General features: G+C 35.1%; 1 protein-coding gene across 1 annotated transcript in view; it reads right to left on the bottom strand.

Moving 5' to 3' along the window:
• Nucleotides 1-6226: 6226 nt before the first annotated feature.
• Cpr73D (Cuticular protein 73D) overlaps nt 6227-19587 on the bottom strand; it is a 185350-nt gene continuing 171989 nt past the window's right edge. The window contains exons 3-4 of the mRNA XM_075305224.1: nt 7779-7960; nt 6227-7716 (exon numbers count right to left, since the gene is read on the bottom strand). Of these exons, the coding sequence (XP_075161339.1) occupies nt 6407-7716; nt 7779-7960 (1492 nt within the window). The 3' untranslated portion in view covers nt 6227-6406. The remainder of the gene's footprint in view (nt 7717-7778; nt 7961-19587) is intronic.

Here is a 19587-nt window from a genome sequence, read left to right as displayed (position 1 = left end):
TGTAGTTTGAAGGAAAAAATTGGAGTTCAAAATTGCAAGAATGTCTTTAGTGACATACGAAGTTCATGATGGACGCTGTTGTAATAAAAGTTACAAATTTAAAGAAATAATGAACTATTTTTTGAGAAGTACGAATTTAGTAAAACTTTTTACTTTATTTGTGTATAATTTTTTCCCGTCTTTTAGTTCATTTAATTAACGTACGCAAAAATTTATTAGAGTAAATGAAACTTTCTCCAAATATACTAATTTCATGAACTAAAATATAGTTAAATTGGCTTTAGTGAAATAGTGAGTTCACTTTTTACACCCTCTCATAAAAGAAAAATGAATTAAAAGTAAAGAAAAAATCATTGGCGCCAAATCTTAACCATTTTAACCATATGGCAGTTCATTCTTACTATTTTTGTGTATGGTATGAAAATTATCTTTTTTTTAGTTCATATTGAACTTATGTGTACGGTAATTGAACTTTATACGTATAGTTCTTAAAATGGTTGATACATACTTAGAAAAGGAAATTTTCAGTGGACTGTGGAAAATTTCGAAAAAAACAGTAAAACTTAACTACAAAAATATATTTTGTGCAATAAAAAATAAGTTAAATTTAGCATTTAGCGAAATTTCCTTCGGTGTAAGTTATTCACTAAGTACTTCCACAGAAAAAAAAATCAGTTGTTAAACTAATGCTGAAATCAACATTTAACGTTTATAGCAAACTCTTTACCTCAAAAATGTATAAAGTAATTTTCTCCAGTCCAATGTAATTTTCTTGATTTCAAGTATGTCTCAAAAATATCATAAAGTTCAATGACAGCACAATTAAACATAATGGTAAACAGTTTTGTCGAAATTTCGCCAAGATTCATTTGCGAGAATGAAGGTCGTACACTGGAAAAACATTTAATTCATTAGAAACGAAAATTTTAGTTAATTTTAGAAAAAAATATATTAATTTTAGAAAATTTTAACTAAACTGTATTAGAAACGCAGATGTCATGCCGGTTTCACAAATCGGCAAATTCAAGAAAATTTATTAGGAATTATTATTATTTTTCACTTATAAAAGAAAATATTGTGGTTTGAAGGTAAATATAGAGTTAAAAATTGCAAAAATGTTTTTAGTGTCATACGAAGTTCAAGATGGGCGCATTATTGGTAAAATGTAAAAATTGTAAGAAATTATGAAATATTTTGCGAGAAAGCCGAATTTTGTTAATCTTTATGCTTCATTTTACTATAATTTTTTTTCCTCTGTTTTAGTTCATTTAACTAACGTACGTAAAATGGAACCTTCCTTAACACATAATAATTCCATGAACTAAAATAGAATTAAATCGGATTAAGTGAAATATAGGGTTCACTTTTTAGAGTGTACCATAAGCTCAATACTATGATCTCGTTTACGCACTTTCATACCCCATTAAAAAAATATTTTTTTGTTTGGTTTTTTTTTTTTTTGCGTACGTGCGTACGTTATATTCGAATGCATTGACGAATACGATTTTATGCGTCGGAACACCAATAGATTTGCTGATTTAATTTCTCGTCTCTGCGCTTTCTACACCGAAAGAATTCTTCATTAACTATTCTTAGTGAATTCTTCATTAAAACAACGAAATTTTCATTCATTTTCGTAAATTTTACGAATATACGAAACATCTACGAAAAAAGTAAAAAGTTCGTACTTTAAACGAAAATTTCTTCAAATTTCAAGACTTTTGTGAAGAAGTTTTTACGAATTCACGAAGCATTCTGCGTTAAAATTTCTTCATAAAAAGTACGAAACATTTTCTTTCAAATAACGAAGAAGTTTCATTGAAGTTGTAAAATTTTCGTTCGCGACATAAAATTGTCTTTGATAATGTGCATTCCTTTATTCAATTTTTTAATGCATGTCTACTACTCTACTTCTCATTTGGATGACAGCATGCTATGAATAAAAGTGAAGCAACCAAACTAAAAAATATTCAAAAACTTAAGATGTAAAGCAGGATGCGGATTAGGGCTGAACCCTGGAAAGAAGGAGTTGGGACTCTTCACCAGGGGGAAAGGTTATCGGTTGCAAGACTCCTGAATTCCAGAGCCCGAAGTTGACCCTCTCGAAATCAGCAAGTTACCTGGGAGTTCTATTGGATTCCAAACTGAACGGGATGGAGAATACTGCGGCATTATACTCGTGTCAGGAATTGGTCGGGCAGAGTTGGGGAATGAGGCCTTCTCTTTTTGGCTGGCTTTATACCGCTGTTGTAAGACCTGTGGCCACATATGGTTGTCATGTTTGGTGGACAATCGTGAGACACCAAGGTCATATGTCGAGAATAAATATGATAAATAGGACTGCACTTATCTATATGACAGGCGCTATGAGGACCACAGCCACTGCCGCTTTGGAGGTACTGATGGGAGTTATTCCACTCGATTTACACGTAAGGACGGCAGAACTGACACTTCTGAGACTTAAGAGCTTGAGCACGCTGGAGAGGACAGCCTGCAGGCATACTGAAATTCTGGGCGGGCAGTATAGAGAGACGGACCATATGGCCACGGAGCATGTTTATCATCACAAACCGACATACATTATACCAAGTATAGAGGAGTGGGAAGACAGGAGGATACACTTCGGAACCCTGAACATGTATACGGACGGATCAAAGATGGAGTAGGAACGGGCAGCGGAATCTATTGAAGTGAACTGGGGATAAGGGAGTCTTACACGCTGGATAGTGATTGCAGTATTTTTCAGACTGAGATTTCTGTGACAGCAATAAAAGCGTCGCCGAAAAAGTAGTGAACATGTTCTTTTTGGATCCGGAAGTGGTGCAAAATTGACGCAGAAGCGATGAATTTAACATGGGCTTGTCATAGGACGGATGTCCACCATTTCAACAGCCGTTGCACTGAATTTGCATCACTTCTTAAAGTGTGATGCGAATCCAGTGTTTTGGATGTGAATTAAATTTTTTTTTTTGATATTTTGACAAATGTATAATTTTAAAATTTTTTTTTTTATGATTTTTAATGCATTATAACGCTTATTTTTCTAGAAAGGGAGCCACCGTGGTGCAATGGTTAGCATGCCCGCCTTGCATACACAAGGTCGTGGGTTCGATTCCTGCTACGACCGAACACCAAAAAGTTTTTCAGCGGTGGATTATCCCACCTCAGTAATGCTGGTTCGTTCGGACTCGGCTATAAAAAGGAGGTCCCTTGTCATTGAGTTTAACATGGAATCGGGCAGCACTCAGTGATAAGAGAGAAGTTCACCACTGTGGTATCACAATGGACTGAATAGTCTAAGTGAGCCTGATACATCGGGCTGCCACATAACCTAACCTAACATAACCTAGAAAGGATTTAACAATTTTTTCGGCAAAATTTAAATAATTTGGACTATTTTTGCTGGGAAAGGCTGCTGAGTCGCTGCTGATGAGGCCGTTATTCAGAAGCGTATCAGCTTCTTCATCGACAGTCAGGCAGCTATAACAGATTGGCTGATAAGTCCCCGGTCTGACACATAGATGGCGTCGCCAGTATTAAATACATATTATTTTTATATAGTACCAACCTTCAAATGATTCGTGTCAAAATTTGACGTCTGTAAGTCAATTAGTTTGTGAGATAGATCGTCTTTTGTGAAGCAACTTTTGTTATTATGAAAAAAATGGAAAAAAGGAATTTCGTGTTTTGATAAAATGCTGTTTTTTTGAACGGAAAAAACGCCGGAAGCAAAAACTTGGCTTGATAATGAGTTTCCGGACTCTACCTCAGGGAAATCAACAATAATTGATTGGTATGCAAAATTCAAGCGTGGTGAAATGAGCACGGAGGACGGTGTACGCAGTGGACGCCCGAAAGAGGTGGTTACCGAAGAAAACATCAAAAAAATCCACAAAATGATTTTGAATGACCGTAAAATGAAGTTGATCGAGATAGCAGAGGCCTTAAAGATATCAAAGGAACGTGTTGGTCATATCATTTATCATTTGGATATGCGGAAGCTCTGTGCAAAATGGGTGCCGCCCGAGCTTACATTTGACCAAAAACAACAACGTGTTGATGATTCTGAGCTGTGTTTGCAGCTGTTAACTCGTAATACACCCGAGTTTTTCCGTCTATATGTGATAGTGGATGAAACATGGCTCCATCGCTACACTCCTGAGTCCAATCGACAGTCGGCTGAGTGGACAGCGACCGGTGAACCGTCTCCGAAGCGTGGAAAGACTCAAAAGTCCGCTGGCAAAGTAATGGCCTCTGTTTTTTGGGATGCGCATGGAATAATTTTTATCGATTATCTTGAGAAAGGAAAAACCATCAACAGTGACTATTATATGGCGTTATTGGAGCGTTTGAAGGTCGAAATCGCGGCAAAACGGCCCCATATAAAGAAGAAAAAAGTGTTGTTCCACCAAGACAACGCACTGTGCCACAAGTCATTGAGAACGATGGCAAAAATTCATGAATTGGGCTTCGAATTGCTTCCCCACCCACCGTATTCTCCAGATCTGGCCCCCAGCGACTTTTTCTTGTTCTCAAACCTCAAAAGGATGCTCGCAGGGAAAAAATTTGGCTGCAATGAAGAGGTGATCGCCAAAACTGAGGCAAAACCGAAGGAGTACTACAAAAATGGTATAAAAAAATTGGAAGGTCGTTATAATCGTTGTATCGCTCTTGAAGGGAATTATGTTGAATAATAAAAACGAATTTTGACAAAAAAAAAAGTGTTTTTCTTTGTTAGACCGGGGACTTATCTGCCAACCTGTTAAAAGCATTGTACAGTGCTGACATAAGGTTCTCACTGAACAGCATATTATAACTCTGTGCTGGGTACCTGGGCACTATGGGATAATAGGAAATGAGGAAGCGGATGTGCTGGCTAAGGAGGGCACTCGTGGAACGAGTAATGTCCTAGCGGACGTTTTTTCTCCACTATCTTCTTATCATTACAGGATAGAGGTCGAATATGATGAACTATGGCGAAGACGCTGGGTCTTTCGGATGGTTGCGAGCAAACCAAGTTGATAAGGGACGAAAAGAAACGTAGGAACTGCGAAATGTTGATGTCGATGAACAGAGAAGAATTGCGGCCAGGACATAACACACTTGGGAAACACATGGTATGAATAGGACTTAAAGACGATGATATCTGTAGATCGTGCCTGGACCCAGAAGTTACGGAGGACTCGTACCACTTCCTGTGCCAGTGTCCAGCTTTATCCTTTAGAAGAAACAAGATCATGGTCTCCTTTTCCTTTCAGGCTCTCACGCAATATTTCGTACTTTTAATGAAAAGTTTCTTTGGTAGTAAAACAATGAAAATTTCGTACTTTTAACGACATTTTTCGTTCTTTATACGAAGAAAATTCTTTCGCTGTATTATGCTTTTATATTCCACCCACTTTTTAAAGTGTAGGACTTTATGGTTTCTAATTTCCTCAATAATCCCTCGTCCATAGTTTAGATGGTTTTTTCGTTTGTTGATTTGTTTACTTTTAACGCATTGAAAAGTTAAAAGTTCGTCAATTTTATGTCGTGTTTTCTTTTAGGTCAACTTGACCTTAGTAATAATGAAAAATTCTTCACAATTAATGAATACGCCTTTAAATTTGTTGACTTTTTGTACATTGACTACAAAGCAAAACAGCGTTCAAAATAGGAGATGTTTATCAAAACTTTATTTTAAAGACGTTTTTACTTGATGTCGAGTCTGAATTTGAAAATGTAACTTAAATCGTTAACACGTTTTTAAAGGACTTTGGTAGCACATGAAGGAAAGAGGCAAAAAACGAATAAATTCAATTTTTTTCCTAGAACCAAGTACGTAAAAATCTAATTTAAGAGAGAATTGTGTCTTAAAATAATCCTGAAATTCTCCGCTTCTTTGTCTCGAAATCAATACAACTATCATTAGTGTAAATCTCTGGAACCGGATATATTTTTTTTTTAGTGTAGGTCTTTTAAACTTTCTTAAATACTTCGAAAAGATGCCTTCTAGAACATAAACAAAAAAAGTTGTTATAGATCCAAAATCAACTGGTGTACTCTGACAATTCCAATTCTCACCAACACTTAATATCTTTTAACACATTTGTTATAATAAAAGAATGAACATTATTAGCATTAAAGTGTAGTTACAAAAACTCAAATTCATGGTCAAACTTTTGTACTCACCGCTCTGATCAGTGACAATAACCACCATTATAGAATTTCATAAAAAATGCCATGGTTAAAATGAAAGATATCTTTATTACTCGAATTTGATGATGATACCAAGGCATAAACAAAGAAGGCATTTAGTAACTTACCATGCTACGGAATATTCTAAGACACTGAGTCTTGTCTTAACCTAAAGCCATATATCTCTAAATACGTATGAGCTTTGGGACAAGGTTAATCCCACTAAAAACTATCTATGGTACGAATTTTCATGCTCAAATGATGCAACCATATCAGCCAGTTCATCTTGTCGCAGGGCTTCTGATGGTGATTGAACACGACGACCACCCAATGGTAAAATATCGATATTTTGAACATGAGCTCTTACACTCTGGCCTGGAGGAAGACCTATATACCATTTGCCTACATTTTTGATTAAAGTGGAATCACGATGTTGGTTCACCCAATCACGATCGCGATCAATTTCCAGGATCTTACGATTGGCCGTAATCAGGGGTGGTAGCGCTGTGCCAATGTCATCGTCATCGGGATTATAGTTATTTTTTGAAGTGGATCCTTTGGAAGGTGGAGGATAATCGTAGCCACTATTACCGTCATTGTCATTGCTAGCTCCACTTCCACGGTTAGGACCTCTGTTGGTAGATTTTGGTGGATTGCGATTATTATCCCTCCGACCACCATTATTGGAGTTTATAGGATTTCGATTACCAGGTCTTCGGGATGCCTTCGGGGGGTCTCTTTCAGACATCTGCTCTCTATCGGGAATATTCTTTTTACCATTACCGGAATTCCGTGATCCATATGAACCCGTACGATTAGGGTTCGGTTTTCTATTTTGATTGCCGTCCCTATAATTTTGGTCGGAGTCACTCTCGAATGCATCATCACCTTCATCGGGGATTATTTCATTATTCCCTTTCTCATTATCCGAAGCAGAGTTCTTAACATATTCAACAGAACTTCCTGTGCCAGGACGTACCCTCTTACTACCACCACCAGTAACTCCAAGACGACCACCACCACCAACACCATCACTTGATGAATCACCTCCAGAAATTCTGCCACCTCCCGAATCAGTTACACCTCCTCCAGTAGCCCCAGTACCAAAATCATTGGCCAATTTGAAATTTGTATCACCTAAACGGTAATCAGCTACCGAAGGATTTATATGGGAACTGGGTCCTATACGATTTTTAACCACCCTATAGCCAATGCCTGCTCCCGCAATATATTCCACGGTGCGTTGTACACCTTTGTCATCGAGAAATGAATAAGTTCCACGTACAACTCCATCGGGGGTTCGAGTTTCTGCTCGCCTATGATCAGGACCTGTAGCTATTAGTTTGTATGTACCTTCAGGTCCTCGCTGCACTGACATTTTACCACGAGTTCCTGGTGGGGCTTTATAGAGGGGATTGGCGTAGCCCACACTGGCTGGGTTATCGGGAACAGAGTTGGTAACTTCAAACCCCGTACCAGCTCCAGCTGCATAACGAACACTGTGACGCTCACCTTCATCATCCACAAACGAGTAAAGTCCTACGAAATTAATTTTGTTAAAACCATATCTTAGAACTTAAATATTTTAGATACCCCAATACCTCTTACTCTTCCCGTAGCATCATTATCTTCTGATCGTGATTGATCCGAAGTGCGAAAACTGAATCTATAGGTCGGATCGTCATATGGGTCTGCGAGTGGATCATCAGGACTGCCAATTGGTCCAGGAGGATATTGAGCCAGGCCCATTTTTCGATGGATTTGAGGACCATTTACACGAAATCTAAAACAAAAAAACAAAAACAAAATGTCAATTAGATGCACGATATATTGCCTCATTTTGAAAGAAAAGATTTTTTGTAACTTTGAATATTCAATTCTTGAGCTTCTTGTTTCGTACATAGCTTTAATATCTGCTAAGGATTTGTAATCTCAATCAACACATGTCTTTGTTGTAATTTAGTAAGGACGATCATTTGACATTTTATAAATTTTGAAAAGTCGACATCATGTATGTATGTATTTCTTCAAACTATGGTTATACATACTAGAGGTCTGCATCGAATAACTTTTCACTACATGTATGCAATTCGCTGTCGGATATAGTACATACACTGTCTTTCTCTCAGAGCGCAAGTAGTGAAGTGAAGAGAACACTTGCTTGTCAAATACCACCAAGTACTTATCCGAAAAAATATGTGTTCCGAAAAAAAGGAACAATAAAAATGTAAGTACTTGAGAAAAAGTACAACATGGATTCTCTTCACTTCATGTGGTACACAAGTATTTCTCAGTTATGTGCGAAGCAAAACTTTCCATTATTATTAATCATAGATATGTATGTATGTCACATATTTCATATATTTATGTATGTCACACACTTACCTGAACGTTTGCCGTTCTTTATAACAAACCAAAACATATATTATGGAGAGTAACTGTTTTTTGTATTTCTGAAACTGCACGTGGTACATGGAGTACTCTATGAAGTTTTGTTCTCGCAACATACTCGACATGATCACTCTGAGTACACTTCAATAAGAGAGAAAGAGGAATATGTGTTTGTTGGTAGTGAAGACATCAGAGTAGCAACAAGAAGTTACTCGTGGCTTTTGGTGTTCATCAAAATGTGTACCAATTGTTTTGCCATTCTATCAAATAGATGTACTCATGTAGCAAGTACACGTGTACTCTTCATTTACAAATGGAATTGTGCAGACCTCTAATACATACTTGAATTAAATTTTCTATATTATTCCCATCTACACGAACTAATTGTTTTTTTCTCAAAGTTATTCAAGCTACATATGTAATAATACTTTAAGACAAAGTTAAAAAAACACATCGAAAGAGCTTATTTTTACAACTAAGGACAATTATGATACATATTTGTATACCCACCGCCATACAATGCTGATGGGGGTATAATAAGTTTGTCATTCCGTTTGTAACACATCGAAATATCGATTTCCGACTAAATTGTAAGACGATATAACCATGTCCGTCTGTCTGTCTGTTGTAATCACGCTACAGCTTTCAATAATGGAGATATCGTCCTGCACAGATTCGTTTTTTGTTTGCAGACAGGCCAAGTTCGAAGATGGGCTATATCGGTCCAGGTTTTGATGTAGCCCCCATATAAACCGACCCCCCGATTTGGGGTCCTTGGCTTCTAGAACCCGGATTTTCTATCCGATTTCCCTGAAATTGGAAATCTCGAGGTATTTTAGGATCACAAATAGGTGTGCCAAAATGGTGTCTATCTGTTCATGTTTTGGTATAGTCCCCATATAGACCGATTTTACGTCTTGAGCTTGTAGAAACTGTATTTTCTATCCGATTTGCCTGAAATTGAAATTCTAGATGTATTTTATGACCACAAATAGGTTTCTCGAAAATAGGTTCTATCGATCCATGTTTTGGTATATCCCCCATATAGATCGATCTCCCGATTTTACTTCTTGGGCTTCTAGAAACCATAGTTTTTATCCGATTTGCCTGAAATTAGATGTTTTTTAGGGCCATAAACAGGTATTCCGAATATATTGTATATCGGTAGAGATTTTGATATATTACCCTTGTAGGTGTGCTGAACTTGGTGTGTATCGGTGCATGTTTTTGGCACCGTAAACAGTAAGTTTATAAACCGTAGTTATTATCAAATTTACCTGAAATTTCAACAGATTTAGTTCTTATCGGTCCATTTGGTAAGGCCTCCATATCCAAGGTCTGCAGAAGCCTATTCGAAGTAGTCGATGTTCTAGTGAAGGCAATACACTCCACGAATACTTCGATTAATGAATAGAACAGAAACACTGTAGAGCCATCACATTCAAAAGGAATCGTTGTGTAGTTCTTTTCACTATTTTGGTTTTGTTGTAATCATCACGATACGAGTAAAACATAACATTTTTAGTGAAGATAGAATATTTTGCTTTAGCAAAGACGAAACTTCGTATGCGACACGAAGTAACCAGCAACAGAAAAACAAACACAATCATCGATCAGTTGATTGGCAGAAGCAAAGACAATATAATTTAGATGAATTGGCTGCTGAGAACATCAAACCATTGACGGCGCTAGGTCCCTACTTGTCGTTTACGCGTTTGGTTTGACACATTAAAATACAAATAAAAATAAATTAGGAGTTGGAAATATTTTGGAACAAACAGGAAAATATAATTTTTAATTTATTGCACAAAATTTAAAATTGTTCCATTTAAAAAATTAAGTTAAGTAAAAAACAAGTAAGGAAAGTCTAAAGTCGGGCGGGGCCGACTATATTATACCCTTCACCACTTTGTAAGTCCACATTTTCGATACCATATCAAATCCGTCCATGTGTTGGATGCTATATGAATCCATACACATATATTCTGTATACCTGAGCAGATCTGTACAGAGTTCTGCAATACTTATAGATTTTACATTTAAGTCGGCTAATGCGCTGAGGTGGAACACAATGTTAGTAAAAACAAGTATATACAGCACTAAGTTCGGCTGGGCCGAATCTTAAATACCCACCACCATGAACCAAATATCAGGGTTTCCTTTCAAATTTCAGGAGGGCTTGAGGACTTGAGGACACTTCCTGAAGATAAATTTAAAGATTTCACCTATGAGGACTATATCAGATTCTGGATTTATAAGAACCATTTTTGTTTGAGTTTTAGAGGAATCATTAACATCTCTTGTAAGTGTGCAAGAAAATTATAAAATAACGTCTTGATTTGAAATCTTAAATCTGTAGAAGTGAAATCTGTAGAAGTAAAACATTGAGTTTCAAGCATTTTTCATGATCAGTGCGCCTTCTACACCCTCAAGAAGTGAAGTCGGTCTATATGGAGGCATTACCAAATGGACCGCTAAAAACTTAATCCGATACACGTTTTTGTGAGCCTAAAATACCAAAATATTTACAATTTAAGGCAAATCAGATAAAAACTACGGTTTCTAAAAACCCAAGGAGTTAAATCGGGAGATCGTTCTTATGGGGGCTATACTAAAATATGGACCGATACTCACCATTTTCGGCACACCTCTTTATGACCCGAAACTACCTCTAGATTTCCAATTTCAGGCAAATAGGATAAAAACTTCGGATTCTAGAAGCTCAAGAAGTAAAATCGGGAAATCGGTCTATATGGGGGCTATACCAAAATATGGACCGATACTCACCATTTTCGGCACACCTCTTTATGGTCATAAAATACCTCTAGATTTCAAATTTCAGGCAAATCGGATAAAAACTACGATTTCTATAAGACCAAGACCCCAAATCGGGAGGTCGGTTTATATGGGGACTATATCAAAACCTGGACCGATATAGCCCATCTTCGAACTTGACCTGCCTGCAGACAAAAGACGAGTTTGTGCAAAATTTCAGCACGATTGCTTCATTATTGAAGACTGTAGCGTGATTACAACAGACAGACAGACAGACAGACAGACAGACAGACAGACGGACAGACGGACATCGTTATATCGTCTTCTCTTTCTCCCTGATCAAGAATATATATACTTTATATAGTCGGAAATCGATATTTCGAAGTGTTACAAACGGAATGACAAACTTATTATACCCCCGTCACCATTCTATGGTGGTGGGTATAAAAATATAGGAAACATTTAAATATGAACCAATTTTGAGGCAACTTCGCAAAGTGTATTTATGATTTATCGGTCGATAGATGTGTAATAGAGTAATAGGAAAATTTTAGTCATTTTGATAAGTTTTCGACTTAGCAGTGGCGATTTGATAAGGAAAATGTACACGGATGAAAAAGACTGTTTTTCATATGTTTGGCTATAAACATTATATGTTTGGAACACAAATTTTTAAACACAATATTTTTGAGTGCAAGCATATAATGTTCATAAACTAGCATAACATGTTTGGGGCATATATGTTAATATGTTAGAACATATTATGTTTGGGACATAAAATGTTTGTAAATATAATATGCTTGGATGCAAACATATATTAATTTAGAAATAGCCTATAAACATATATGTGTTTAGTAGGTTGGAGCGCTATTTAACAGGGAGCGATATTGAATTAAGTTGGTGGTTGTTGCTTGTTATTACAAAATTAACATTTTATTTTTCCTTGGGCAATTGATCAGTTACTTCTTTGATCCTTACAAACTGTGTGGTCCGCTGTTCGAATCCCCGTCCGGCAAAAGGTAAAATTAAAATAAAAAAATTGAATAATTTCTTCTACAATGTTTGTATTACAGAAAAAGGTGCTAATAACTAAAAAATGTCGTGGAAGTGAGAAAGATGTGGGGGAATATACAATTAGGCAGAAACAAAATTTTGAGCATTCAGGTCGAAAACCTATGTTGTTAGCACCTATATTACCTGTTTATTTTCATAATTCATTATGATTGTAAATATATAAATAAATAAATAAAATTTTGAGCACAATATTGTTTGGGAGAAATTTTTTAAGCATATAATATTTTTTGGTGCAAAATGCTTCCAAACATATTATATGTTCACAAAATAACATATTGTTTTTTGGAAGACAACATTATTGAATTTGGATGCAAAAATACAAAATGTTTGGAACTTAGACATATATTGTTTAGACCAATATGCTTTCAAACATATTATATATTGGAAGAGATCAAACATATAAATGTTTGGGCAATACCCAAAAATGTATATGCTTGAAGCAAAATATGTTTGGGAGTATATGTTACAGAAGCGATTTTTTATGAGGGTGTAGGTATTTCGGCCAGTTTTGCCTAAATAGGAAAAACATATATATGGAAACTATATCGAAATCTGAACCGATTGCAATCAAATTTCACATGCATAGTTACTATGTTGAATCTACTCCCTGTGCAAAATTTCACGTAAATCGGATAACAACTTTGACCTCTTTGGTCATATGACCGAAAATCGGGCGAAAGATATATATGGGAGCTATATCAAAATCTGAACCGATTTCAACCAAAATAAACACGCATATGCAGAACCTTAATTCTACTGCCTGTGCAAAGTTTCAAGTTCAATTCTACTCCCTCTGCAAAATTTCACGTAAATCAGAGTAGCACTTTTGCCTCTATGGGCATATTAGTCCAAATCGGGCGAATGATATATATGGGGGCTATATCTAAATCTGAACCGACTTCAACTAAATTTTGTTCAATTAACGATACTATAAAACGTATTCCTTGTGCAAAATTTCAAGCATCTCAGGGCATAACTCTGGCTTTTGAGGTCATATAAATCCAAATCGGACGAAAGATATATATGGGAGCTACATCTAAATCGGAACCGATTTTAACCAAATTAAGCACACTTAACGATACTATTAAACGTACTTGTTGTGCAAAATTTGAAGCAAATCAGGGCAAAACTCTGGCTTTTGGGGCCATATAAGTCCAAATCGGTCCAAAGATATATATGGGATCTATATCTAAATCAGAACCGATTTCAACTAAATTTGGCACAATTATCGATACTATTAAACGTACTCCTTGTACAAAATTTTAATCAAATCAGGCCAAAACTATGGCTTTTGAAGCCATATAAGTCAAAATCGGACGAAAGATATATAGGGGAGCTATATCTAAATCTGAACCGATTTAAACTAAATTTGGCACAATTAACGATACTATTAAACGTACTCGTTGTGCAAAATTTGAAGCAAATCAGGGCAAAACTCTCGCTTTTGGGGCCATATAAGTCCAAATCGGACGAAAGATATATATGGGAGCTATATATAAATCTGAACCGATTTAGCTGATATTTGGATATTTGGCGACTGACAAAACATTCAGATGTACAAAATTTGAAGAACGTCGGTTCATAAATACGTGAATTATGATCAAATCGGTGATAACTATATATGGCAGCTATATCTAAATCTGAACCGATTTTTTCCAAAATCAATAGCGATTGTCTTCTACCCGAAGAAATACGTTATGTCAAATTTGAGGACGATCGGACTTAAACTGCGACCTGTACTTTGTGCACAAAATTACATATACAGACAGACGGACGGACAGACAGACAGACAGACGGACATCGCTAAATCGACTCAGAATTTAATTCTAAGCCGATCGATATACTAAAAGATGGGTCTATGACAATTATTTCTTGGCGTTACATACAAATGCACAAACTTATTATACCCTGTACCACAGTAGTGGTGAAGGGTATAAAAATTACAAACATATATGGACCTAGCCCCATCAATGCAACATTTGGTATGACGCAAGCCAATTTCCCATCTTCTAAAGTATATTGTCTTTGGGCAGAAGTAAGTGAATGCAGGCTATGAGCGTGTCTGTGCTTTTGATTATAAAGGGTGATTCTTTTGAGGTTAGGATTTTCATGCATTAGTATTTGACAGATCACGTGGGATTTCAGACATGGTGTCAAAGAGAAAGATGCTCAGTATGCTTTGACATTTCATCATGAATAGACTTACGATCTGCCACAACGTCGAATTTTCAGTGAATGGGCCCTAGAAAAGTTGGCAGAAAATCCGCTTTTTTATCGACAAATTTTGTTCAGCGATGAGGCTCATTTCTGGTTGAATGGCTACGTAAATAAGCAAAATTGCCGCATTTGGAGTGAAGAGCAACCAGAAGCCGTTCAAGAACTGCCCATGCATCCCGAAAAATGCACTGTTTGGTGTGGTTTGTACGCTGGTGGAATCATTGGACCGTATTTTTTCAAAGATGCTGTTGGACGCAACGTTACGGTGAATGGCGATCGCTATCGTTCGATGCTAACAAACTTTTTGTTGCCAAAAATGGAAGAACTGAACTTGGTTGACATGTGGTTTCAACAAGATGGCGCTACATGCCACACAGCTCGCGATTCTATGGCCATTTTGAGGGAAAACTTCGGAGAACAATTCATCTCAAGAAATGGATCGGTAAGTTGGCCACCAAGATCATGCGATTTGACGCCTTTAGACTATTTTTTGTGGGGCTACGTCAAGTCTAAAGTCTACAGAAATAAGCCAGCAACTATTCCAGCTTTGGAAGACAACATTTCCGAAGAAATTCGGGCTATTCCGGCCGAAATGCTCGAAAAAGTTGCCCAAAATTGGACTTTCCGAATGGACCACCTAAGACGCAGCCGCGGTCAACATTTAAATGAAATTATCTTCAAAAAGTAAATGTCATGGACCAATCTAACGTTTCAAATAAAGAACCGATGAGATTTTGCAAATTTTATGCGTTTTTTTTTAAAAAAAAGTTATCAAGCTCTTAACAAATCACCCTTTATGTGCCCAGAACAAACAAAATAGGAATGAAGTGTGTGTGTAGCATTGAGAGAACGAAATAACTTCATCTATGTTACACTGAAAAAAGCATGTCTGGTTCCAAAGATTTAGTCTTTACATTAATGATTTTGGTATTGATTCCGAGCCAAAGAAGCAGCGATTTGAAGTCAGGATACTTTTAAGACAGAATTATCTTTTAAATTTAAGTTTTGTGTACTTGATTCTAGGCAGAAAATTATAATTTTTTCGTTTTTTCTGTTTTTTTCTTCATGTGCAATTAAAGTCCTTTAAAAGCGCGTTAACGACAACTTAAATTTTCAAATTCAGTTTCGACTTCAAGTAGAAATTTTGTTATGTCTCAAGTAAAAATCGTCTTTAAAATAAATTGTTGAAAAACGTCTCCTATTTTTAAACGCGTTTTTGTTGTCAAGATGCAAAAAGACAACAAATTTAAAGACAATTTCTTTTTTGGAGAATTTTTCATAACTATTAAAGACAAGTTGATCTTAATCAAACAAAATTTTCTTTCATTTTAAGATACCCATTTTTAATTTGAATCACTTAATTACAGAGAAAAAACGACTATAGAAAAGTTCATCGTCTTTCGGGCAAAGAAAAAACTTTTTATCAGAGAAATTCGTCTTCTTAAGGACATGAAATCTTTTGTCTCACGACAATATTTTTTTCAGTGTACACAGCAATGGAAATTATAAAACGAATGGAATTGGAATTCCGATTACATTCGAATACTTCAGAACATTGTTTGGTGCTTGCTTTAGTGAGTTCTATTTGTTCTGTTTCACAATTTGCACGGTTTATATTTTACTCGTTTGAGAAATGGACAATGAAGTTACTACTCAAATTGTGTGGAGTGTGCTTGAAGTAATTGCTTGTGTATTCGTTGCAGAGGTTTGCTCCATATAGACCGATGTCACTTCTTGAGGGTATAGAAGGCGCACTGATGATCATAATTGCATGAAAATGAAAGCAACATTTCCATATTTTATTTCTTCTTTTGAATTTGAATAATGGGTATAAAAACCTACAGATTTTGGATTTCAAATCAAGGCGTTAGTTCATAATTTTCTTGCACACCTGCACGAGATGTTTGTGATTCCTCTAAAACTCAAACAAAAATGATTGTTGTAAGTCCACATTCTTCATAGGTAGAATCTTTAACTTTATTTTCGGAAAGCGTACTGGTTGAACTGGACTGCTTACGAGAATATCTGTCATAAAAACGTTAAACAAAAACTACAAAATCCCCAAAAATCGTTTTCTTTACATTGTGGAAAATAGTCTTACGTCAAAGACATAAGGAATTTGTCCTAAATAGTGTGTACATTACGTATTATAGCTTTAATGCATAAAGCATTAGCTCGCATAATCCTTCATATTAGATCATTATTTTTTCCAGTGTAGTAGTTTTTTGTGTCTTAGTTTGTGTTTTCAATGTATTGTTTGTACCAAACTATTGTTGGCTCTAAACTTCATTAATAAATTATTTACAGGTGCTAACTATAAAACAGCACAATACAATATATCAATCTTAAATTTATTTAACTGTATTGATATAATAAATCAAACTCACAGTTAGTAGTTTGTCTATATTGAAATGTTATTGTTATGTTACTATATTCAAATTTTTGGCATTGCAATCAATGCTCAATTGGATTAGAAGAATTTCAAACTATTAAATACCTTCATTCAAATAACGGTAAAGACATTTCCAAACCAAAAAACGAATCTCTAGCTTAACGTAATTGGTAGGGTGATCATTTTATGCACCGGGTCCATTAAATCTGGTTTTTAACATTTCGCATTTTAAATGATCCAAGTTCAAAAATCAGATTAATATATTTTTTGTGTCAAATTAGAATTTTTGAATTAATCAAAAAATGTATTTTAGTTTTTCGAGATGTCACAACAACTTCATAAATATTCAATATTCGTTTTATAGAGCTTTTAATGGTCCCTTATATTAATGACTTAGATGCACAATGGGTTATGGATAAACTAAAAGTTTAGAAATAAGTAGCCGAGAAATATCGAATGAAATTAATAATAAGATAAATGAAACCGAAACATTAATCTTATCATTAAATTAAACATTAAATATAACTTTATAATAATAGCAGATTAGCGCCCAGTTTTAAATGCTATCTTTGGTTGTGGTAAGGGTTCCGCACTGAAAAGCATTTTCAATCATCTTATGATTGTTAACTAAACTAAGCCTATTTCTATAGACATAAAAAAGGAATAATTTGATTGATTTTTTAATTAAAATTGTTTCAATCACATAAATGATATCATCAATCACACTGATACAATCAGGGCTGTGGAGTTGTAATTAAACAAATATTTGCGTAAATTAAGTTTGATTGGGTTCTTCAATCAATCAATGACCGGTTTGACTGTAATTGCGCTGCAACTTCCAATGATGGAGATTATTCTATGTTTTCTAGAAGTCTTCACTATGGTTGTATCGATTCATTCTAGTGCCCACACTGTTAGAAAAATATGTTTTTCATATGTTCCGATATAAACAAAATGTGTTTCGGGCACGATTTTAAACCACAATATATTTAAGTGCGAACATGTAATTTTCCTAAACTAACACTAAATGTTTGGGACATCTATGTTAATATGTTAGAATATATTATGTTTGGGGCATGAATGTTTCATAAAAATCATATGTGTGAATACAAACATATATAAATTTACAAATTTCAACTAAACATACATATGTTGTGATATTTTATTCAAAGCGACAGAGAGAGTATAGAGATGGAAACCGGGAGAGTTGACGAAAGATATCAATATAACACAGCAAAAGAGTCAAAAGAGAACAATTTCTGTGAAACCGCTTGTATGTTGTTTCGGAAAACTGTTTTATGATAAGGCCAAAAATTTGATATGTTTAAGTCTAAATATTATTTAATTTGAATAAAGAGAATATACATTCTGAACCAAGAGAATAGACATTTGAAAAACAAACAGATTATGTTTTCGCCTTGAGAGCAGCATTTTATGTATGTGTGGACATGTGTTTTGTTTATCATTTTGGCATTATTTTTTTCTTGGTTCGTTAAAAGAAATCAGGGGTCTTCATAAAAATAACGAAAGGGCACTATACTCTTTTTAGAGTTGGGACGGTAAAATGAAATAAGGAGGAAATAGTGAAAAATTACACAGTAAAATGTAAAAAAACAAAGTTTAGTTTCTCTTTATTAAAAAGTAGTCCACGAGGAGTTGACGGACACCATCAAATATAAAAGCGGGCATTAAGTTCGACTTTTACAGCTAAAACAATTTAAAAAGTTTATTTTCTTTAAAATGAATTATTAAAGAAAAATAAAAGGAATTTTAGAGCGATGGTGTTAAATGCTAGTAAAAAACTGTTCACTCCTAAATAAATTTATGTTTATATTATAAAATTATGTATGTATGTTTATACTCGACTCCACGTTCTTCTTTTGTTAGTTTTTGAATTCCTTCCAAATTTTAAAGTTTTGTACAAAAACAGTTTTTTGTTACAAAATTGTTATTTTTGCAATAAAAAAATAATATTTTATCCAAAAATCAGTCAATTTCGTTTATATCAAGCACTGTTACTGACTATAAATCTTTAATAACGCACATTTCGATGTTTCATTTAAAAAAATTAATATAGTATAAATATAAATGTGTAAATTAAAAAAAAAAAAAAAACAAAAAAAATGTTCGGTCGGAGCAGGGATTGAACCCACGACCCTTTGCATGCAAGGCAGACATGCTAACCACTGCTCCACGTGGCAAACAAATGTATGTTTCTGTTAAATAATGTTATGTTTGCATGGGCTCGTGGGCGCTGCAAACTATGCTATATAAATGTAACTTAAAACGATAATTATCTACTGGTGACTATAACAGCTACGTAGCCCAGTGGATAGTGTGTTGGCTTACAAACTGTATGGTCCTCGGTTCGATTCTCCGTGCAGGCGAAAGGTAAAATTTAAAAAATTTATAAAAGTGAATAATTTCTTCAACATTATTTGTATTACAGAGAAAGGTGCCAATAACTAAAAAATTTCGTGGAAGTGAAAATTACGAGTATGTTAGGGAATGAGCACAATCGTGTTTGGGAAAAATTCTTCCAAGCATATAATATTTTTGGC

The sequence above is a fragment of the Haematobia irritans genome, chromosome 4 (assembly GCF_050003625.1).
Source record: "Haematobia irritans isolate KBUSLIRL chromosome 4, ASM5000362v1, whole genome shotgun sequence".
Classification (NCBI taxonomy): Eukaryota; Metazoa; Arthropoda; class Insecta; order Diptera; family Muscidae; genus Haematobia; species Haematobia irritans.
Note: the sequence above shows the minus strand (reverse complement) of the source record. Positions and strands in the feature narration are given on the sequence as shown.